The sequence below is a fragment of the Anneissia japonica genome, unplaced genomic scaffold, assembly GCF_011630105.1.
Source record: "Anneissia japonica isolate Jap-2015-1 unplaced genomic scaffold, ASM1163010v1 scaffold287992_len753583_cov170, whole genome shotgun sequence".
Taxonomy (NCBI): Eukaryota; Metazoa; Echinodermata; class Crinoidea; order Comatulida; family Comatulidae; genus Anneissia; species Anneissia japonica.
The window spans coordinates 481,114-506,128 of NW_022723469.1; the positions used below are offsets into that span (position 1 = coordinate 481,114).

General features: G+C 34.5%; 1 protein-coding gene across 1 annotated transcript in view; it reads right to left on the minus strand.

The window, feature by feature from the left end:
• Window positions 1-86: 86 nt before the first annotated feature.
• Window positions 87-25,015, minus strand: part of LOC117112217 — a 42,771-nt gene continuing 17,842 nt past the window's right edge. The window contains exons 9-32 of the mRNA XM_033255291.1: window positions 24,353-24,472; window positions 23,101-23,193; window positions 22,195-22,263; window positions 21,122-21,241; window positions 19,665-19,724; window positions 18,897-18,971; window positions 17,928-18,110; window positions 17,260-17,340; window positions 16,419-16,538; window positions 15,891-15,944; window positions 14,415-14,448; window positions 13,680-13,720; window positions 12,937-13,062; window positions 12,627-12,795; window positions 10,290-10,378; window positions 8,625-8,790; window positions 7,952-8,055; window positions 6,528-6,693; window positions 6,090-6,181; window positions 5,419-5,602; window positions 4,156-4,298; window positions 2,692-2,772; window positions 1,265-1,369; window positions 87-825 (exon numbers count right to left, since the gene is read on the minus strand). Of these exons, the coding sequence (XP_033111182.1) occupies window positions 790-825; window positions 1,265-1,369; window positions 2,692-2,772; window positions 4,156-4,298; window positions 5,419-5,602; window positions 6,090-6,181; window positions 6,528-6,693; window positions 7,952-8,055; window positions 8,625-8,790; window positions 10,290-10,378; window positions 12,627-12,795; window positions 12,937-13,062; window positions 13,680-13,720; window positions 14,415-14,448; window positions 15,891-15,944; window positions 16,419-16,538; window positions 17,260-17,340; window positions 17,928-18,110; window positions 18,897-18,971; window positions 19,665-19,724; window positions 21,122-21,241; window positions 22,195-22,263; window positions 23,101-23,193; window positions 24,353-24,472 (2,511 nt within the window). The 3' untranslated portion in view covers window positions 87-789. The remainder of the gene's footprint in view (window positions 826-1,264; window positions 1,370-2,691; window positions 2,773-4,155; window positions 4,299-5,418; window positions 5,603-6,089; window positions 6,182-6,527; window positions 6,694-7,951; window positions 8,056-8,624; window positions 8,791-10,289; window positions 10,379-12,626; window positions 12,796-12,936; window positions 13,063-13,679; window positions 13,721-14,414; window positions 14,449-15,890; window positions 15,945-16,418; window positions 16,539-17,259; window positions 17,341-17,927; window positions 18,111-18,896; window positions 18,972-19,664; window positions 19,725-21,121; window positions 21,242-22,194; window positions 22,264-23,100; window positions 23,194-24,352; window positions 24,473-25,015) is intronic.

Here is a 25,015-nt window from a genome sequence, read left to right on the forward strand (position 1 = left end):
CATAATTATGTTATTAAATATATTATGATCTATGTGGTAGAACTTTATAATTATAAAGCTATTAGCCAAAAAAACGCAGTCAGAAATTGATAATTGACACATTAATTTTATTTTCATGGGGTCTTATTTTACAGTACAATCTTCTAATTATTCCTGGATTATTGTTAATTTTGGTTTTGAACCTTCTCATTTATCCACTTTATGACTTGTCAAACTATCCTTCATGATGTGCAAATGAGTAGGTAAAACAATTTACATACAACCATGGAACAATAAACAAATTTATACATATAATCTTTCAGTTAAACGAATCCATACCGCCAGGATTGCATGATTCAAATAGAGGGCGCTGTTAACAAAACATTACAAATATTTTCGTCCTAAAACATGTTTCATGTAAAGACAAATCAATTATATTCTAATACTTAAAAATTGCATTGCATGTAGCATACTTAATTTATTTTATTCTATTGTTATTTTCTAATGTTCTATCTATTTCAGTGACATTTTAAGTATAAATTTGTATCTAAAGATGTTAGTTGCAAAAATTTACCCATTTGGAATAATTGTAAGCCTAAGGCCATCTGATAACAGGTGCACCCTAAACAATTGTCCAATACTAAATGAAAAAAAAAATACTAAGAAAGGCAATTGCATGATCGTATGAAAAATAATCTGCAAAATTCAAGTGTGCCTGGTTTAAGGCAGACATTTAGGTAAAATATTTTTTAGTGAAAACTGTAATGAGTATCGCTTTGCTCAGATCACTCTTGTATTCTGCTTCTTCACTTAGTTCCACACGTGGTTCTTACAGTGGACAACAGCCTGAGAAAAAAATAAAACAAATTTAAAATAAAATTCTGCTCTAAAGAAATTCAGTCCTATTAAGGGGACATCCCTCTTAAGGGGACACATTTTTTGGCCACGAAATGAGGGAAAGTATATCCTTCAACACCACAGTCAACCAGAGGACACCAGGGCGGATCCAGAGAAATCCGAAAGCGTGGCTGATCGAGATAACAGAATCCCCATGAATTTTTTTGTATGCCAAGAATTAGCTAATTGATGCAAGTAATGCAAAATGGCAAAAAAAAGAACACATAACCTTATCATATAACATGATGCTCTGATAAGATTTTATAATACATACTCCAAGTATTGAAATGCACGCCATCATGTTGGGATTCAATATTTTGACAATAATTATGTCATCATCATACAATGATGCTCTGTGTATGCATTATTCTGTTCAGTGGTTACTTACATTGCATTTCTGTGCATTCTCCATGCTGTCGCACCAGTAGGCAGGACCGAAAGTACATTCATTCTCTCCCAGCATCTTATTGCTAGATTGACAAAGCTTCAATTTCTATAGAAATTTAAAAAAAACAAAAAAAAAATAAATTGTACCCTAATTTTTACTACTATTTTTACTACTATGTACACGTTTATACTTTATTATCAATTGTCTCATGGAAGTCAGTGCCGATGGATATTACCATGGACACCAAAATAGAAACGTTAAAAAAATTTATTTTTAACCATATCTCCCAGATATCTTTCAAAATTTGACCCCTGTATTCATATTCTCCACATTACTTAAAAGAATTAAAATGACAGGCCATTTACTGGAATTGACTTACTATTGCAAAGTTACGCATAAGTTACATGTAAAAGTATTACAGCTTCTCCGTACTAATTACTCAGTTAACCACTTAACAACAATAAGCTAGTTTTGGGATGGTAAGACTCAAATAGTCTCTTTTACCCACTCACATGGATGCACGATTTTACTAATTATGTAATAAATTAATTACTAGCATTCTAAAGCTACGTTCGGCTTAACTTTGCCGGGCGTTCAGACTAGCGGGATTAGCTAGGCGCGGGGATTTGCATATTAATGAACCGTAACCAGGAAACGAGTTTCAAAACATTGCGCTCAAAACGTACACTCACTCACAGAACACGCAATTGAATGCTGATTGGTCATTTTTTTTATCAGAAGTCAATGCAAGACCCTCCCCGATTTTTAACCATATCTCCCAGATATCTATCAAAATTGGACCCCTGTATTCATATTCTCCACATTACTTATAAGAATTAAAATGACAGGCCATTTACTGGAATTGACTTACTATTGCAAAGTTACGCATAAGTTACATGTAAAAGTATTACAGCTTCTCCGTACTAATTACTCAGTTAACCACTTAACAACAATAAGCTAGTTTTGGGATGGTAAGACTCAAATAGTCTCTTTTACCCACTCACATGGATGCACGATTTTACTAATTATGTAATAAATTAATTACTAGCATTCTAAAGCTACGTTCGGCTTAACTTTGCCGGGCGTTCAGACTAGCGGGATTAGCTAGGCGCGGGGATTTGCATATTAATGAACCGTAACCAGGAAACGAGTTTCAAAACATTGCGCTCAAAACGTACACTCACTCACAGAACACGCAATTGAATGCTGATTGGTCATTTTTTTTATCAGAAGTCAATGCAAGACCCTCCCCGCAGCGATTAAATCCCGGCTTAGAAAAGTTAAACACGGTGGCACGCCAGACCTAGTTACTATAGGAACACAGCCTGGCTTGAGATAAGCCACCTTGTTCAGACTGGCACGTGGATAAACCAGGTGAGTTGAGCCGAGTTTATCCACCTAGTCTGAACTAGGCCTAAATGTATTACCTGACAGACTTTAGTAGGATTAACTAACTGGGCCAACACCTCAGGAATAACCGCACCATACTTTAGTACAAGGCTCTCGCACTGCAAGTGAAAAAAAACAACACATTTTTAATAGTCAAAAAACAAACAATGGTAAAGCTGCATATATATTCGATCCGAATCAAAATATATTTGATATGCGCCCTCCTCATGCCCCTGACAACATGAACGAGGGCGAATATCAATTGACACACATGAACCTTGACAAGGACACGAAGCAATTGCTAAACATGTACAAACTTCTTTTGAGTCCAGATGTAAGATAGCAGATAACTTTATTGTCCGAAAGGAAATTACATTTGGATAGTACATCGCATGAAAAATTTTAGAAAGTCAAACATATAAATATAAATGAAGTGTTAGATATAAATTCCGGCATAAAAGTCTACAGTACAATATATACGACAAAACATTACATAAAGATAATGCGTTTAAACCAACTAGCCATTAAAGATTCTAAATGAATATGGAACAAAAGATTTTAGGAACGGACTCATTCTGCAGTTGCAGGGGTGGGGAGCAATCTATTTCATACGTTGGTGGTGCCTGTCACAAAACTACTGGACTGAAGGAAGTAGCAACAACCAAGCCACAATCGTGCAGACAATGCTAACTGGTAGTTAGCGAAACTTACTTCGCAAATTAGTTCCCAGATCATATATAATCATCAGAAACATAATAACAAAATAAACCTAGCTCAATTCTGGCAGATTGTCAAAAAACATGTATATAGGTTATGTAATTAGTGCAGGTATACAAAAGCATTAACAATCAAAAGTTAACAGATAAAAATAAATGTTAACAGACACAAATAAAAAAAAATAAAAAAAATTCATCAAAATCTAATTTCCCCGTATTCAAAATTGCGTTTATTCATACCAACATTTTAGTACCTTTATTGCAGTAGTAAATCGTGTTACTGACGATCCGCAGAAAAGACAAAAATGATTTTAAAAAGCTAAAATTTGTATGCCACTCGTATAAGACGATCAAAATAACTTTAATAAAGTTATTTTTTTTTTCAAATTAAAAAAAAAACAGTGAGTGAATTTATATTTATTTTTTGCCAGATGCCCTACACAGACTAAAGTCGTTGTCTAAAGTTGTTGTCTAATGTAAGATACGCCATTCAAGGCCTATATGGGTTATTTTTATTCCATCTGAAGAGTATTTTAAAAAATAACTAAATAAATAAAAAAAATAAATTTTTCCACCCGACCCTATTTATCATTTTTTAAAAAAGAAAGGCAAACAAACAATTAATTTTTTTGGCCTCATAATTTGATATTTTAATCATCGTCTTATACGAAAGTATATACGGTATTATTATAGTCACGAGTTGTCATCGCTGTCGCCAATGCCAATATTATCGTTGACAACATGATAGTAATTATCAGTTTCATACACAAAATATTACAACTTTACCTTGGTTTTGTAATCACCATTAAAGGCACCACACACTTTGCTCAATACGTTGATCACTTGCTGGATGGTGGCTTTGTCTTCTAATTCCTTGTCAGCATACATCACAACCACTTTACATAAGTCACAGGTCTCCTCGCTGCTTACTGTAGGCAACAGAATAATTGTAAATGTAAATTCAAGTTTGAAGAAATCAAGTCTAACAAGCTATCAAATTTCCTTTGAAAAAAAGGCTGCTGTATGTAATGTGCTTGTATAAACTTTTCACTTACATGGTAGGTCTAATCATTGAGGCCTTGTTTCCGCAGCACTTAAAATTTCTCTGATAATTTCTCTGATAAGTTATCTTATAAAATTCCCTCCAAATATTTTATCATTATGCAATATTATGGACAACAATGCAATGTGTTCAACACATTGCAACACCAACACATCCATTTTTGTTGACCTAGCAGGTGACCTTTTTTTTTGTGCGAGATGAATAGGACTAGGCCAAGAACGAAATCATACAGCACTATTTTTCTCTGGGAAATGTACTGTTGCAACGATGTTTCATTGTATTTGCTAACAGTGTTTAATGTTCTTTACGTTACAATAAACGATAGGTATGTATAGCCCAAGCCCAGCCAGGCATTGTCAATTTTTTTATATTTAATAAGTATGAAAAATTTACTCACTTTTTATTATGAATTGTTTTCTTAGGTCTAGGCCTGCTAGTTGCCTTTGGCCTAAAAACTACAGAAAACTACCCAAAAGAATTCTTTGCATCCGTGAATTGACATCGGTCAAAGGTTATTTATTTTTGAATTCGGAGCTTTTTCGGATAAATTATCTGATTCTCATACAAATATTTATCAGAAACCTCCTCCACAGCAAAATATAACAAAATGGCCGCTTTCCAATAATTTATCAGATAGTAAGTGCTGTGGAAACACGGCCAAATAAAATGTGAACAAATACAGTAAAGATGAGGTAGGGTTTTGCACTAGATTTGTTGGGGTCAAACTGACCAGGTACACCAAAGAAAATGCAATTTGAAGAGGGATTAAAAAGAGAGAAACTACAGTATATTTATTTTAATCATGAAGATTCATACATAGTGGTTTCTGAATAAAATAAAGTTTTAAAACTTACACACTATAGAACTTTTCACTCGGAGCGCTTTTACCGAACCAGCCGGCGTCTTCAGTGTTTTTAGTTACCGTATATCTATTTTGTATTTAAATGAGGAACAACGAAAGAAATATAGTCCTGCAAATATCATACCTGTAATATGTTTGATGGTATCTGTACAAAGTGTTAAGGCTGTACAGATAGCGGATGGGTCCAGCTCCAATAAAAGCAGCTCAATGATTGCATCACCATACTTGTGAACAAAAACGACGCAATCGGCAGAGATTGTACTTGGAAGCATGTTGCATACTTGTTCAAGTGCTTTGATGATCTCTTCCTGTAATATTCAGAAAAGATAAAACATTTCTTAAAACCCAATTCGTATTTGTCTACTTTCTAAAGTTAAAACAGTAAAATATTAGATAGGATTTTTTTATTTATTCAATGTGAACACCAAGGCTATACCAATGAAAGTCTTTTTAATCTTATTTCATGCCAGGTTCTTCTGGTGGTGATAGGGCAGTACACCATGACACTATCCCTACTATTATTTTAAGAGTGTAACTGCGTTCTGTAACAGACACATGGGTCATATTGCACAATGGACCAATGGCATAAAGATTTCTATCGAAAAATGGTGCGTTTGTTTATACTCGCTTTTCAGCCCTCAAGCTGGAACACAAGTAGAGCAGCGGATAGAAAAGAACCGGACACCAAAGGATCTTTTTGGGATGACGATATATAGAAATACGAGATCTTTACCATTGCTATCAATTACATCTAAATATATTTGCTATAATTGTGGGCTAAAAATGAGTTCTCACCTCTGTGGAATTCTTCTTCAGGTAGTTATCAAGTTCTTTCAAGATAAATTCGCAGATTAAACATCCACCAGATGTTGACAACTTCATTTGATCTACAAAAGGTTGACAAAGTCAATGTTACAAACAATAATAATAATAATAACAACAATATAACAAAAATGATGATGATGATATGATGGGCATACAACAGAGTTTTTTCAAAGAAAATATTGGACAAAGCCTCAGGTGGGGGGGGGGTGGGGTTCCCTAATATATGGAATAGTGACTCACCACTTGGTTGATTTTGATGGTGATAAACAAACCAGCATTTTGCTGCTGTATTTTTTAAATTATTTTTACTATAATCATCATCAGTATCAGTATATAAACTAAAAATAACTAATTCGTAGATAGGTTGTGTAGCAGAAACAGCAGTGAAAGTATTAGAAAATAACTTACCGTTTGCTCCACACAATTGAAGGGCAGCGCAAATGGCGTCTGGGGGCATTGACTTCAAGAGCTCAAAGATCAAAGGTCCATAGGTCGCGATGAAGTTATTGCAATCATCTTGAATGCTGGTTGGAAGTAGAGAGCACACTTTATCCAGGGCATCCAAGATCTCTTGCTGTTATCATAAACAAATTATTTCAAAGTTAACTTGATATCTTTGCTATTTGCAAAGCAATTTACAAGCTGATTGACATAATAATGGAACAAACATTCTATTTATTCATTTCACAACACAATAACATGACGTTTAAGAAGTAGTGCCATACACAATTTAAAGTCACATGTCAATCTTTTACTTCAGCATGACATGCAGCATCGAACTTAAAATAACTACTTCTTAGGCCCAATAAAGAAAATGATTACAAAGCTTGCCTAATAGTAGTTGTGCATGTGAATAATAGAACTAGAACAATTATATACTGTACCTCATACATAGATTCTAGGCATCTGATTGGTCAAGAAGCGTGCAATAGAAAGTACTATTCCCAGAAAAATTGTAATTTTTTGCCCTGTCGCATGATGCGCAAACTCTAAGCCCCGCTTAATATTGCGCTGACCGTAAAGGGGACTGCAACCTCTACGACAAAAAAGATTGCCCTCGACTGCGCCACGGATCAGAGAGTAGGCAAAAAAAACAATGGAGACTTGTCGGTAAGAGCTCCTGGATGAAGAAGGACTAGCCTAGATCTAGCATTACTTCTTGATAAAGCTGAATGCAAAAGAACCAAAGGACAAATTAAATATGTCTTTTCAATATTCAACAGATATTGCAAGACGATGGGTGCTGTTGAAATTGAGGAAATGAGTGAGAGCTAGATATATTCTTTGAACGCTTAGACTAGTAGACCTCTAGCTAGCCTAGGCTAGGAAGCAAGTATCTTTTTTAGGCCTTGTAGAATCTATGTATGAGGTATATAAAACAAATATTCACTGCTCTAGATGCGAAGAACGGTGATGTGGAGACCTTGACTACCCGATAGGCTACGGTATTAGCATCACCTCGGGGCAGTAGATATTTGTTAAAGTATGAACAATAATGCAGTATATAGTGTAAATATATATATATATACCATATAATATATAATATATGAGGCATGCCATTCCAAAACCAGCGTACTGTCGCTATATTTTAAACTAAAAACTTAGCAAAAGAATGTGGTATTATTGTATTATATTATATTGTATTATTATAGTTTCCAGTAATTGAACCATCATTTTAAAGCTTATAATTTGGAGAATATCAATATATTAAATAGTCAATTATATCACACATCTAACTTCCACAATACACAGCATTGCTCACTGTAACTTTCCCTAATTCCTTTAATTATTAGTTATTTAAAATCTAATGTGAAAAGCTAATCAGTAACTACCTCAGTGGAATTTTTCGTCAGCAGTGATTCAAGTTCTTTCATCACAAATTCGCAGAGGACACACTCAATAGATTCGTCAACCTTCTTCTCCACTACAGGTACAGCTACGGATACAGAACATTTTAAGCCAGTTGTTTATTACAGAGATTACAATATTGTTATTGTTAGCACAAGTTACCCACCAATTAAAGACCCCTCCAATTATAGACCAGTTTTCTGTGGTCCCAAATTAATGTCATATTATTCTAATTACAGAGCAAAGTTGCTAAAAGTGGTCTGTAATTGGACGGAGACCTTTATTTATCAACAATAAGCTCAACAAAGAATTATTTGATGAGCTGACTATAATTGCATAATATTACATTTTTAAATATTATTATTATTATTATTATTATTATTATTCGTTGGGGCGAATTAATATAGTCTATAATAATAACAATAATAATAATGATAATAATAATAATAATAATAAATTTTATTATTATTATTATTATTATTATTATTATTATTATTATTATTATTATTATCATCATCATTATTATTATTGTTATTATTATTATATTACTATATTAATTCTCCCCAACCATTACAAGAAAGTAAACATTATACAATGTTGCCAAGTCATAATGTTTCCTAAGACCAAAAATGTATTACATAAACTTTTCAAAAATACCTTTTCCTGTGCACAGGCCTAGTGCAGTACACACCTGGTCAGGTTGAAGGTACTTCAAAAGTGATAATATATCTGGGGCGTACTTGTCAACAAAGTCATTGCAGTCATCTTGTATGGTGGCGGGCAGAAGTGAACAAACCTTTTCCAGGGCATTCAGAATTTCTTGCTACAAATGAATGAAAGAATATTACTGTAGTACAAGTTGATAAACCTAGTGTTTTGAGGATCCCTGCATAATTATTGAAACAGCACATTTATGTAATATTTTGATTATCTTTTCCACTGGTTCCTCAATGAATGGCATATTCACTTTTTAACATGTTTATGCCATGTTTAACCCTGATTTTGTCCAATTTTTCTGTCTAAGTGTTTTCAAATATTATGTTTAAAACCAATGTATAGACATATATTAGCATTTTTATGGCAGTGGCTACGATTACGACAATGCATGCATATTTGCCTATTTGCCAACTGTACCTGTTTCGTGATGCTAGTCATACATAGGAAATAAACAGTGGTGAGAATTTCAAAATTCAATGAAGAATGAAGGTCAGACCATGGCAGTATAAACAAAACTTACTAAACTATAAACATTTGCACTATTTATCAATTAATAACTGGCCATTGTGTGTGCGCTGAACAGTGGAGATCTGTATGTCCCCGGTTCAATTCCCATCGCTGCCTCTCCTTGTATTTCAGCTGGAGGGTTGAAATACAAGTTGCAATAGCGCACTGTCTTTTGGATGAGACGTTTAAGCCGTTGGTCCATGTGCATTTATGTCCCATGTGCACGTTAAAGAACGCAGTACACTCTTCGGAAGAGAGCAGGGGATCCTTTGTCTCCCGGTGTACTGTCCAATCACCACCAGAAGGACCCCACTGGAAATAAGTCTTCTTCTAGACTTTCGTGGGCTATCCTGGGTGTTTATAACGAATAAATCCAATCCAATCCTACTCTATACTACACTACTACTAGTGCTACAACTGTAGTTTAGACCCACACTAGCCTACTGTCTGTAGCCTGACGCACATTACTCTAGCCTAGCCTTACGTGCTTGCCTAAACATACACAGTAACACAGACAGCACACACGTCACTAGTAACTGAACTTTGGACAGGAAAATTGGTGGAAAGGATGGATTGATTGTAGCACTACTAGTATATATAGTAGGCCAGTTATTAATTGAACGTCGTACGTTGTAATCGCAGCCTGTGAATATGATTACAACTTATCGTAAACATAACCACTGCCTATTTTTGTAGCTTCTCCGTGCAATATACCTAAAGTATAAAGCCAAGAACACTGTGTCAAACGTTGGTCATACAACCTTCGGCTGCATAACCCATCTCAATTGTCTGTAAGCACTTGAGGAAGCGATGCCGTCTACCAACTGTTGGTGGCAATCTGAACAGATTGTCATTAAAAACGATCTGTTGCCCGCCCTGTGGTGCTTCGTTTTTTCATGGAAATGCATTGGCGTGTGCGCCAGGCTAAATTGACATTGATACTCAAAATTATTTCAGGAGATGTCACCGATACTGAGTTTTGTCACCGAAAGCTTTTTAAAGCGATTTTATAGAAACAACCTTAAGAAGGAACACAATAATTTAGAAGGCTAAATCGCCATATCTATTCTGAATTAAAACTAGAATACAGCCACTTACGTCTGTTGAGTTGTCAGAGATAAGCGATTTTATTTCCGTCATTACAAACTCACAAAGAGTACACTCAGTGGAGGCAGACAACTTATTTTCTGAAACAAGAACAATAAACAAGTGGATATAATTTTTAATTAAAACATTATTATACTAAATAAACTTAAACGAGTATGTAAAGTAAAATTCAGTTCACAAAAGGCAATACATAATGATTTGTGGTAAACCACTGTTAAAATTGGATTATAAATATCACATTAATAACCGTTAAGAGCTCAGTCTATTATTAAGAGGAGGGGGGTTATGAGTTTCATGACACTGCTACAACCACGTGCTACTGTATGTTCTCTTGGAAGTCGGAAGGTCAAAGGTTCCATACAGCTATGGTCATAAGCTGTTTCATTGTAAAAGGTGAAAGGGTGTTAGGAGTTTTATTACACTGCTACGTGATGTGAGATATTGCAAAATAAAATGTGAGGTCTCCACCACAAAATGAGAAGCAATAGGCACGTTCACATAAGTTATTGTGATAAAGTTTCTTGATCTATTCATCATGGTAACTTCAGCATGTTAGATAAAACCATTCATATAGAAACCATCATCATGATCTACTGTATTTATGCTAATGTGTGCAGTATTGCATGAAAACTACCAGAAGCACAACCAATAAGGTTGGGGACCTGTTATACAAACTGAAGGCTGATTGGTTGAATTTGATCTCATGAATTAATTTATCATGTTAACCAAGGTTTAATCATGATGCATCAACATGCTCCACTAGATCACAATATAAGGTGATTATAAGCCGAGCAAATTATTTGATTCTGGTAAGTTCACATAAAATGACTGGCTTGATCATAAATCCCCTGGATCATGATAAACTCTGAATATGATGCTATTGTAGCTAATGGGACAGGAAAGCAAGCATCTTAGCCACCAAGTTACCTTATTTTGTGTTTATGTCATCGTGCAAGGTTAAATGGGTTGAGGGTTTAATTTACACTGCAATGCACATGACATGTGCATACCAGTGAGTCTCATATCCATTACTGAATGTAAGGGAATGAGTTGTTGGTCCATCGTACAGAGCCTTGGCATTGTGTCGGTAGGGTGGTCAGTTCCTTTCCACCCCACATTTTTAACCTCTTCAGTATACTTCAACCACATACCCACTTATACTCCTTGGTGGGGAGGGCCAATCGTAGGTAAGGTGTCTTGTCCAAGAACACAAGCGAAATACACAACAAAGCTTAGCCTGGGTTCCAGGCTCTAATTTTGGGTTACTCACCTTTTATTGCACTTATTGCGCGCCATACCTAATTTATTTGGCGTCTCATACTCGATTTATTTTTTTATTTTTTTTTTTCGGATTAGGGCCTGGCCAAACGCTGTCTGATCATTCATGCGTATTTAACACATCAAATTCGATGTGTGATATCATATGCAAGACTGCCTTTGTAAGTCACGTGATTGGCTTATGGCTTACCTCTTAGTCTTACATATTAATTAATCTTTGTAATTTTCAAATTGAAGATGTGCAGTGTCTTGACAGCTAAGTTAGGCAGCTACCTTTTGCGTACCTACTTAAATTAATTTAGTTAGTAAATTAGTTCTTGGCCTGCTGAGCGATGTAATGGAATGATAACCATTGTAACTTACAGATAACAATGCTCACCACTAAGCTACACAGATTTAGGTTGCATACTGCGGAGCATTGTTAAAAAGGTACTGTATTATTAAGTAAGAACTTAAAAGTGGGCCCACCAGGCCCCTTTCTACTACTACTACCAGTGTCAGACTCTAGAGGCCTAGTAGGCTATTCTCCCGGAAAGCTGTGCTGTACGTTGTAATATGGGCCATCTAGCCTAAGCTTATCGTCTTTGCCATTGCCTACTCATCCTAGAGTCTATTCTATTAGGTCCTTTCTATTTGGGGAGACTATTTTTAGCCATGCCTAACTAGTTGACGCGAGACGTGACTCAGTTTCTGTACACGATCATTGCTTTGAAAATGTGAGCATAGTGATTGGTTGATATCATTTATGTCGCTCCGCACATTTATCCAAATACAGAATTATACATTATTTTTGCATCCGGGTACCTGCATGCAGTGTTTTTAACACAAGTCCCTTATTCTGTCTCAAAATTAACTTGCTCATTGGTGGCGCTGTCCAGAATGGAAAAAAAATAATAAGGAACTTTTGACAAGTCTAAACAAAGGTTTAAATCCCGACCTTGAGGCTGAAAAGACCAAAATACAACCATTGCGCCAACCGCTTTCACTACTTGTGTAGTGCAAGGCATCTTCGTTATGGGTTGCCTGATAAGATATGAATGTTACACATACCTTTGCCAGTGCAAAGATTGAGCTTCATACAGATTTCGTCGGGTTTGATCTTCTGTACCAACAGCTCAATGAGAGCGGCCCCATACTGGCTCACAAGTGCATTGCATTCAGTCTTGAAGGCTGATGGCAGTTGATCGCATACCTTTTCAACTGCTGATATAATTTCATCCTGCAGAACAAAAAAAAACAAAAAAAACATTTTAAAAAAAATATGAAATGTTCAGGCTACAAAAAAAAAAAATCAGAAAAACTTGTATAATTAATTAAAACTACAAATAGCTTATTTAAAATTATCAAATAATTTAGGTACCTCGGTAGCATTATCCGAAAGGAATCGGTCAAGCTCGTTGACAACTAATTCACACACTGTGCAAATCGTGGACTCTTCCAATTTCCGGGGTGCTGGCTGTGCTTGACTCATTTCTATTGCAGGGACCTAAAGGAGATACATAATAGTTATTAACATATACAGGAACATAAGTGCAAGCTATAGAGGGATTCGGCGATGGGGGTCACGTGACCAAATTTGGGTGTTGGATATAAACAATCGACTGGCGCAGTGGTGTTTTACATTGAGATTGCTATTGCAGCCGTCCTTTGTTTATTGCTGTAAATATAATTATAATTCCTAGTAAACTATGCCAAATTGATTGGAAATTACACCTGAGAATTTTGCCTTAATTGTTCACTAATGCTGAAAAGGATACTGGCGGCAAACGTTGAAATTTTTTCGACAAATTAAAAGCATAGGCCCCTGCACATCTATGGCAGGGTTAGTTATGCATGATGTTCTTCACCCGCAAACTACGCTGCAATGTTAGGGCTAGCTAAGGTTTACAAAGGATCGCTTAAATTTTAAAGCACCACTTATGGGACCGAGGTTTCTGTGGTCTTTAGCAACTTTGGTTTCTAATTAGAATAAAGATATTAAAACATCTGTTTTATATGGGACCACAGAAGTGGTCTTCATTTGGATGGGTCTTTAATTTCTAAGTTAATTTATTAGTCTGATTGGTTAAAATTAATTTCATGCTTTAAAAGTTTAAAACTTACAACATTTGCCTTGGCAACAAAATTATCCTTGAATTTCGAAACTATAGATAATTAAAAAAAAGAGAAACAAATATCAAGCTGAGTCAATCACTGGAAGGATTGGATTAGACACACATATTTTTTTAAAAACATAATAGGCAGTTTTCGCCGCACGACGTTAACCTTAACGTTAACAGATGATGTCATAATTTATTCATCTTGCGTTGCGGAGTACGTTAATGTCAGGATTTTACATGCTCGACGTAGGTTAGTTATGTGTTTGAGCATGCGTATTTCGTTTTGTTTACAAAAGGAGCGCAGCAATTGCGCTGCATATTGGGTACTAACGTTAACGTGCGGTGAAAACTACCTGACAAAAATAAACCTTTGCTATTATGTTGTGCTAGAATTCGTAAAATTTCATTTTTTCCCTCTTTTTTTATCTTTAAATATAAGCCCTATGAAAATTTTTTTAGATAAGATAATAAAAGCAAGGTGATGTAAGTCAAAAGTAATTCGCAGTAGTAATGACAGTATAATAAGATAATAATATGATAATGGGAATAATTTATACAATACAGTGATGACAATATGATAATCAAAATATGATAATAACATGATAATAACAATATGATGATGATGATGACGATGATGATAATGAGCTTGAGTTATGTATGACTGTTAAAGTCGCTAAATATTGTAGTCTAAAAAAATATCCACAACTTATGAACGATTTTGAAAGTTTTCAGAACTTACTTGGTTTTGCCAAAGTCAGTGTCATCATATTTACCTATAAAATAGAAACAATCGACTGATCATTGAACAATAATTGCTGGTTCATATTTATACAACCTGACTATAAAACAAGAGCGACCGCTCACCAGTCCACGTGTTAAACTGAGATAACCTCTATTCAGCGTTTAACGCTTCGGGTATGCACCTTTCAGACGAAGCTTCTTATTATGATACTACAAAAATACCCTTGAATCACAGAGGAAATATCCTTCATGCTTATTAATAATGTACACAGTGGCATAATTTATTATATTGGGTTTTTGGCAAAGGATTCATAATTGCCATTAACTATTAATATTAAGAGAAAAAAAAAAAAGAATATAAAAAAAAAAGTCGTAAAATAAAAAAATAAATAAATAAATAAAAATGAAAATTGAATACCAAGACGCAATGCGGCTGCCGCGCATTTCCAGAGGCCCTGGGCCCAACGATTTCCAATTAAAATGAGGACAATTAAAGAATTATTATTCTTATTATCCCCCCTGGTCTTTGGATCCACAAATTGCCACAAAGCGCAACATTTTCCGCTCCTTGGGCGAACTTTTTTATACCTTGTTTAGAGAACCTGTTGCCGCCAATAATAATATAATATAATATATAAAATAATATAATAACCGCAATTAGCGCACCCACCACTATGTCTCCTGCTGCCTTGAAAATCAAAGACATGTATATTAATTCCTAATCATATAAATTTAAAACATTATTTACATTCACCAATAACATTTTATTTTTATTTTCTCCTCCGTCTAAATTCTTTCGGCGAAACTATTTGCTAAATAAGAAAATACAATTTTATTTTTATTAGTTTTCCATCCTCCTTGCTTACAATACAAAGTCAATTCTGCCATTACATAGAGTAGCACTTAGAATGTTCTTAATGGCCAAGATCCAACCAGGTACCTATCTATCATCTTAGATGGAGAGACATAAACATAGGGTAAGGTGCCTTGAACAAAGGACAAGCAAAATGCTCACAAGAGACTCGATATTGCAACTTTAGAACTTAAACCTTAATGGCTTACTCATTAGCTTAGGGTTATTAAAATAGTGTTAACATGTTCACTGCCAGGGACACGAGTTCAGGTCAGACAGAATTTACTCAGGGCACCAGCACGAGAGTTCAAGTCCAGATCTGTCTAAACATACCACTAATGTATTGCACATAAACTCGCTGTGAGTAGTCGCCAGAACTTTAACTCTTGTTTTAGAGGTTATAGGGAAGGAGAAGGACGTAACAATCTAAAAATAAATACTGTATGTTTGTTTGTGTTTCATTACAGTTGATGGGAATGATTTTCAAAATGTTGGCGCCCTATATGCCTTGGCGTATGGGATGAAATTAGGTAATTACGGCTTGGCAGTCAACATGTATATTTGGTAAAACTAATGATTGAACCTACAAGAAAATTCCCAGCAGCCCACAATTAAACTCACCATTTTCCTTTGAGACGAGCAGAAACCAAATGCTGAACAGAAGGTATCGGGTTCCTAAAAAAACATAGTTAAATAATTTTAATCTTATAACTCATTTTTTAAACATTCACCCGCCAATATTGATGATTTCAAATAAAAATAAAATTTTATTTTTTGCCGGTTAGTACACCCACAGCCACAGAAAAATAGAAATTTCAGAAAAAAATTAAATCTTTTCATTAATTTTTATTATGCCCAATGCTGCCTTGAAATCTCCAAAAATAAGAAATGTATATTTCTTCCTAATTATAAAAATTTAAAGCATTTAACTACACTGTTTATATTATCCAATAACATTGTATTTTTATTTTCTCTTCCGCCTGGATGTTTTTAGCAAAACTCTTTGCTAAATGGAAAAAACCCAAATTTTATTTTGATAACAACGCCCTGGCCACACAAGGTATAAAAAGCCTCGCCTAATCTATTATGCACTTTACGAAATCAAATGAAAATTTCTTTTGAAGTAATTAAAGCAAATAGTAAACTAACCAGCAATTCTGCTAACTTAGCAATAACTTCTGGGCCCATAGACTGCACCAACATTTTGCATTCGTCTTCGAAATCGCCCAAGGAAGTACAAAACATCTCTAGAGCTGTTAGTAATTCTTTCTGTAAGAAGTAAGCTTAACAATTTTAACCAATTAAATGCTGTTATACAAGATTTCTATTCATAAATATAATAATAGTAATAAAAACAACAGAGATAAAGAGGAGTTTCATTAAGAACTATAGAAAAAAAACAATACAAATATTTGGATTTTTTTGGTAATTAAACATTTTCTTTGCAGTACAATAAAACAGGTACAGTACTGTATAGGGATATGTCATATAATATGTTAACTTTGTGTAGGCTAGAACACTATTTGGTTTAATATAATAATTTTTTGAACTGAATGAACAGTATGGAAAACTGAACATCATGGACAACAGGCGGCCCAAGTTCGCCCTGCGGCCCTGAGAGTGATTATTTTGCGTCCCGCAAAAATGATTTAAAAACCCCAAGTGCGCAGCCCGCCAAACATCTTTGGATAGAGAACACCTTGTTTTTTATGGCCCACACCGATCATCTGTAAAAAGCAATATTAAAATTGAGAATAAAGTGGTAAAACAGCTCATGAAGGCTTTTGGAAGCACACTGGAAACATCAAATTTTGGGTGTTAAATCAAAAATTTACTTTGGCTCTCCGGCCGATTTTTATGCCCGCCCATGTCATAAACGGTAGAAGGAGGGAGGAGGAAATTGGTTTTGTGGAGTGGACTGTATCAATATTAAAAAATACTGGAAGAGCACTTCTTACACAGATATATAGTAAGATTATATTTTCTTTACCTGCATAGTTGGATCGTTGAGGTAGGAATCAATTTCAGTGAGTGCTGCTTTGCAATCTGAGCACATGTCACTTCCAGGCACCTTGAAAATATTGATAAAATATAAAATAAGTATAAAATATTGATATAAATTGTAAAAATCAACTGGAACAAAAATTTAATGAAAAAAAATTAAAAGTATAGGAAAATTTAATTAATCAAATGTACTTTATCAACTATGACACAATTATGTTTATATGGATTACTAATATTAAATTCAACAATGAATATTGAAATTAGGCATGATTCCATATAAAAAAATTAGGTAAATCAATATGATTATTAGTTATTATACTGGATCATAATTTCTTGATGGATAAGACACAAAATATAAACAGTGGCATAACTAGAAGTCTTGAAATGGATAGGGGAGGGGGGGCGTGTGAATGATTGGAGACACGAAGATGGAGTTGAGGGAGGGTGGGGCCCTCAACGATTTAAAAATAGGGAATTAAGTTGCAAAAAAAGGTGTGGTAAGGTAATTTGTAAGTAGTTGAGCATGATATTTTTGCTATGGACATTTCAATGGGGCTGCAAAGAGAGACTGGGGCACAAGCTATTTTTTGGGGGGAATCCCCCACACACACGACACTGAATATAAATACAAACACATTTTCTGTGGATAATTACTCTGATTGTATTTGTTATGCCTCCACTGCAAAACTGTATGGCGGTACAAGCTGTCTTTGGGTCAAGCTCAGAAGCAATTAAACCAAACACAAGCGATGCATAACTGTCAATCAAATTTTTACAATCATCGGCTTCACTTCCAAGAAGACTGCAAAGACTCTTTAATTCATTCGTTATCATAGCCTGGAAAAAAAAAATTTGTAATTAGCATTCAATAATTTTTAAAACCTAGTTAAACCTAGTTACTATTCAGTAAAAAAAAAAAAACTAGTATAATGCATGTAGTTAGATTTATATAGCGCTTAATAACGAAATGGTTTCGAGGTGTACAATAGCTCTTAAAGTAACTTGCTTGTTACTTACTTGCTTGTTTTTATTAATGGTCTTTCCATGTCTGAGCTCTTTGGTAAATTTGTACCAGCTACTCTGGTCTGTCCACAACAGTATGATTTTAAAAGTGCCATGAAAAGCTTAGGGAGTAGAGCAGAGTGAATTCACTGCATTGGCGCCAATGATCATACGACTGTCGGCCGACGAAACACTGGGAGCATGATGAAATTAAATCTTTCAAAATGACCTGTTGCGTTCATTTTGTCGCGTCACATTCTTTGTGGAATTTAATCTTCCATTTTTTTTAATTTTCATCTTCATCCCGTTGACCGTCATGATGATCGTGTGCGCTACAAAGCATACTACTTATATTTTTGTCAATTATTACTCTTGAATGTTTATATGGCAAGTTAAAAAATAATAATTATTATATGCTTTCAGTTCATCATGAGTCCTATATGCTACAAATCTCAATTGATGCTATTAATGTTTTTTAATTCAATGACCAAGTCGTCGCATCGAACGACGGGAGTTCCAGGCCTGTCCGACATGAAACATAGGTTCTCAAAGCCCCACTCCTTGTTTCCATCACCTACTGTCATCCTGGGTAGGATATACAGTGATATAAGAACAACATACCTGAACAGTTGTGTTTTCTAAAAGTGTCTGAACATCACCGAAGAAAGCCTCACAATCAGCACACATATCTCCAGTCTAAAAAAGAAAAAAACATTTTTAAAATTGCTATTTAAGATTTATAAACCAATATGTCATCAACATAACAGATGAAAGAGTTGTTTGTTATTTTAAATTTGTCATTTAATAGCACCTTTGATTTAGGAATTACAAAGCAAATTTGCTTTCTCTAGTCATTAGGTCCACTTGCTGCCATATTGGAACAGTAGCAGGCAACCCCACCAGCTACCCATTTATACTCCTCTCCTGGGTAGAAAGAAGCATTACACAGAAAGTGCCTTGCTCAAGAAAAAAAGCGAAATGCACAGCGAGGAATTGAAACCTCGGCCTTGAGGTTGCGAAATCAAACCGTTCCAGCTGCGCCAAACAAATTTCCAAAATTGGCAAGTAACGTAAATGCCAAATCTGAGGACTAATGATTATGATAATGATGATAATGATAACACAAGTTTTGATTAAACAAAGTTATAATTCAGATTGCCTGTAGGAAATATATAAAGCGATCAAAACTTTTCTTTCATGATAAAATAAAATACGGAAAACAATAAAAAAATTAAAAAAAACAACAAAATAATATTAAAAAACGTCAAAAACCAGACACATCCTCTGCCACAATCGTCAGTTGATGTTATTCCATAAAAACCAATGTGACAATGCATTATAACTTTTTATATCTGATTGAAAATTGCATGTTATAATTTCAATCCTTACCAATTTCAGTTTCCCAGAAGCAGAACAAAAGCCAATATCATTGCATATGGTGTCTGCATCCTGAAAAAATTTTTTACAAAAATTTAAAAAACTCATAAATAAAACTTATAATAAGTAAACTTTAATCCTACCATGTTTATTGTATACATGTGAACTGGCAATTAACACTTTTTTTAAAGACCAAAGACAAAACATTTACTCAAAAATAAGATCCCAGCCGGAGTGTGGCTACTATTTGGCATTTATTTTTTTCTCTTTTTTTTTGGCACTCGCAAGTCAGCGGCGGTAGGTCTAATTACATATTAATTTGTCCTTTCTAGCACAGGAATCGGCATAGGTTTATAATAATAATAGTAAATAATAATAATATCTCAAATTGATATGCCGCCAATTCCAAACAAGATCAAAGGCGCAACGCATGTGAAAAGCCACGGGAAAACAAATAGGTCTTGAGCTGTGACTTTAAAGTTGCAAATAGAGATGGAAGAAGTTATGTAATTTGGAAGCTGGTTCCAGAAATAGGCAAAAGCTAAAAAAAAAGAACATTGACCGTAGGTTTTGGTACTTCATTTGGAGAAAGAAAGAAGGATTTGAGAGGATGATCGGAGACGGCTAGATGGAGTATATCGGGAAATCATTGAACGTAAATATGAAGGTTCATTCAGATGGAGAGCTTTAAAGGTCAGAACAAGTAATTTAAATGCAACACATTGCCTGATTGGCAGCCAATGAAGATCACGCAGTAAAGTAGTGACATGATCATACTTCTGATCACCGGTACATATACGGGCAGCAGTGTTTTGAATGCGTTGGAAACACTTGAGCAATTCCTGGGGAACGCCAGCTAATACGTAATTGCAAAAGTCTAGCCGAGATGATATCCGTGAATGAACCAGTATTTCAGCCGATTTGGTGTTAAGAAACGTCCTATTTTTCCAATGTAGTAATTAGCAGACATGCATATAGAGCTAACATGTTCCTCAAAAGTAAGGTGTTGGTTAAAAATAACACCAAGGTTATATATTGTAGGCTTACTAAATAGAGCCAATTGCATGACCTTTCCACCCCTCCCCAAATAAGCAAGACTGATCTTTCCTATCTGCAGGTTATGATGCAATGACGGGTATTCCATAATTACCCTAAACCGGATTTACTCTTATGAGTAGAGACGACGGGAGAGTGACTAGCTGCCCGCAAGCAGGCAGCAGACACAAAAATTACATTACTACAGAATATGAATATCAAAGTATTAAAACACTGACAAAAATTTAATGAAAATATTGACTATAGCTCATTTTGTTATTTTCTGAATAATATTATCTCACCAGTGTAAAACATTTCATGCAAACAACTATAATGTATTCTTTAACTAAATTCAAATGTTTTCAATTTTTCCTTCATTACTTCACACTGCTAATAAAGGAATACTATCTTTCTGTTTCACTGTTTTGACTTACCAGTGCTGAAACAACTAAATTGATGACAAGACTGCCATATTGGTCAACGTAAGAGGAGCATTGGTCGGCAAATGATCCTAGATCTGCGCATACACTCTTCAATGCCTTTATAATGATGTCCTAAACATTAAGAAATAAAAGAGACATTAAAAAAACTAATCATATAAATACACTTTGTATGCAAAAAATTATATATACGCAGAAATGCTGGTTTTTAAAATTTAGTGAACCACAACGGTAGTACATGGCCTTCTTATTATTCCATGGTAGAATTCCGAGTCTTGGGTGGATGGGTGCATATACAATAGGTCACCAACAATTAAAGCCGGGTACCCACTGAGCCCGCAAGTCGTTGGCTGTCGCAATTCTATGGAAAACGCAGCGCAACGATGTGCGCGTAACAGATTGATTTTAACAACGTTCTGTTCAGATTGCCACCGGCAATCCGCAGACGGTGTCGTATAGTCCAGCGTTCACAGGGAGCAGAGTTGGACGAACAACGCAGCGAATGCCGTGCTTATAGGCCAGTTTATACTTGCAACGATAACGTTAATAATAAAAAGCTAAAAAGCAATTGTTCATATAAAAAAGAAATAAAAGTTTTTATACTAGGATGATTCGATGATGATTTATCGTGTATACAATAACATAAATTATGTTACTACTAGGATTTTATCGTTTTTCCATGATTATGACGTCCTTTGAATTGATTTGTCAAAGTATTGTTTTATTGTACAGTATACACGATAAATTGTCATTAAATCACCTTAGTATAAAAATTTCTATTTCTTTTATTTTCTATATAAGCAACTGCTTTTTATCATTATCATTGCAAGTATAAACAGGAGTTTAATGTTTCACATTCGTACAGTGGATTAGAATATTTAAATCGGTTAACAATTGATGTTCTACTCAACTAAGCCTTGTTGAATAGAACATCCAATCTTTCACCTCATAAAATTTTCTACCCTATTGCACTCATAAACATTCATTTATTTATATACTATTTATTTAAATTTTTTCCAGAATATTTTTGAGGCTTTAAAAAATAAAAGTTGAGATTTAAAACGAACCTGATTAGTAGAATTCATAAGCACGGTCTTAACATCAGTAAAGAAATTCTTACAATCAGTGCACATGTCCTAAAAAATATATCAAAAAATTGTCTAGTGGAATTAAGAATTCTGTATATAATATAATAATATTCATGAAATTCCTTCTTCTTTACAATTATGGTATAATTGATTCTTTAAATGCAATGTTATGTTGTTTGTTTCAAATACTGTAGCTATGGCTCAATTCCCATTTATTTAAAATATAATGTCTCACAGTTGTTCACTCTTTATAAAGTAGATTGCACATTAGCTATCGTTTCACTGAAGATGGTGAAAGATTTGCCAAAAGTCTACTAGGCCCTGCCTTTATGGTATGGTATGATTGAAGTAGAAGAATTAGAAGTATGGTATTGAGCTTAAGAATTATTGTGGTATTCTTAATATTTATTTGTTGTCTGCTGCTACACAAATAATATAATAAAATATAATATGTGTAGCAGCAGATAATATAATAAAATATAACATAATATACATTATACTATATTTTATTATATTATCTGCTGCTACACAAATATAATAAAATATAATATAATGCATAATATATATATATAATATTCCCTTCAATATAATATACAGTAATATATAATATATATAATATAATACATTTTATATATTTCTGTGATTACTCCAGAAACTGACAAAAATAGGGCTAATATAATAATTAAACAATAAAAACAGTGATAATTTCAACAATATGAAAAAAAAATTTGAAATAAGCAGTAACTGTAAAGTATGCGATCTACTAGAAATTCCAGAAAACTAGGTCCAAATCATCCATAAAAATAGTTTATTAGCATATACACCATCACATAATTAAAAGGTCAATTGCAATGAAAATTCAATCATGAGTAGCTAAAATCTTACAGCATCAACCAGAGCCACTTCATTAGTCTTCAGCTCTTCAACTTGTTTACTGCTTGGGCAGAAGCCAATGGCTGGGCACGCTGTATTGGGATCCTGTAAGAAAAAGCCAATTAAAAGATAAATCAAAATTTCTAAATATTCATGAAAACAAGACAATATTCTCATGTTATTACTGAGTCTGTTAAGCCTCCTCAGTGTCACTATCGACTTTGTAGGTTTGCACAGTTTTTTAACCATACCGACGGTGAGCTTGGCCGGTGAACATCCTTCATGGCGGTAATACGAAGCCAAAGATGAACAGGGCTCCGGGGGAAAAGAGCCGAAATATCCTATTTACTTCTTTACTATATTACTACCTCGACTGACACTAACAATTGTAATAGAGGGTCGGAATGGCTAAAAAAACAGTGCAAACCTACAACATGTAAACAAGCATCTATCGCTAAGAATGAATATTCATGTAAAAAATAAGAGTGAGATGGCAGGAGCCTGGAAAATCCTATCTCAATTATCGTATGATATTCACATACCTAATAATAACATCAACTATTTTCAACAAAATATTATTAGATACACTGGTCCTATATTTTAAATCATGGTTGACGTTTTTGATGTCCTGCGTGTAAAACTAACCAGAAGAGAAATTCGCTCGTGCCCGTGGCCACTCAACTTTTAAACAATAACCAATTAAAATTGTGAGTGATTTTATTGTATCTTTATGATGTAATGTTTTTAAATTTTAACCTTTTCAAGCTCTGTAAACCAGATCCTTATTGAATTGCCCCATGTGGGATGAATAAACATATACTGTATTGTATGCTGTTTTACCACTCCCAAGTTTAAACTCGGTCAGTGTTAGGACTTTACTACTCCCTGAAACTGCATTCTCTGTTGTCATGTATGTGTGTGTATGTATGTATGTGTGTATGTATTGTGTCTCTGTGTGTATTTGTGAGTTTGTGTTTATGTCTGCCCAACAAGAGATTTTTTTTAAACATCTTCTCAGGCAGTGCCTTCTTCCTGTTGATTTTTCTTTACTTTTGTCTCGTAAGTAAATTTCCCGTACGATCAAAAATCGAAAGAATACTGGGTTCAGTTTACAGGGATTCGTGCTTTGTACAGGTCACTCCATTCATTGGAAAAAAACCTTAATGGAGAAAGCATACCTGCCATAACCAGCCATAGTAGCATAGGTCAAAACATGGCTGGATGATTGCAAGGGAAAGCCCTGAATGCTTGGTATAATACTTACCATGTAGCCAGCCAGCTGTGTTAGGACACTCGGTAGGAAACCCTGAATGGCTATCTTGCATTCCTCTTGGTACTGACCGAGGTAGTTGCAAACTGCTAGCACATCTTGTACAATCTCATTCTGTGAGATAATGATAAAAGGAATATTATGAAATATAACTGAACATATTGAAAAATTGTATATCAAAAGAAAATTGCCATTTTCTTTTAATATACTCCTGATACTGATATTCTTTCAAAAAACCAAAGTATCTTTAATTATAGGGAGGTTTCGCCACACACTGCTAACCTGTAGAAAACGTGTTGATGTCATTAATTGATGCGCATCCTTGACCAGCTTCAACATCCATTGCACCCACACGTACGCTACGTGTGGAAATGTGTTTGACGACATATGCAAGCAACATTTTTAACAAGGTATTTTGATTGTGTATTTTAATACCAAATTAAAATAGGTTTAAGTACACAAACTTGCTTTCATCCTTTCCAGATATGCCATTTGAAATCATATTTGTTCCCATATGGGAGATGAATCCTCTTTGACTTTAACAATTTGTTTTATGCACAGCAAGAACACTGTATCAATATAATTATTGAAACAAAACAAAGAGAAAACATACAAGAAATGATATATATATTGGGATTTCATGTGCAGATATAGGGC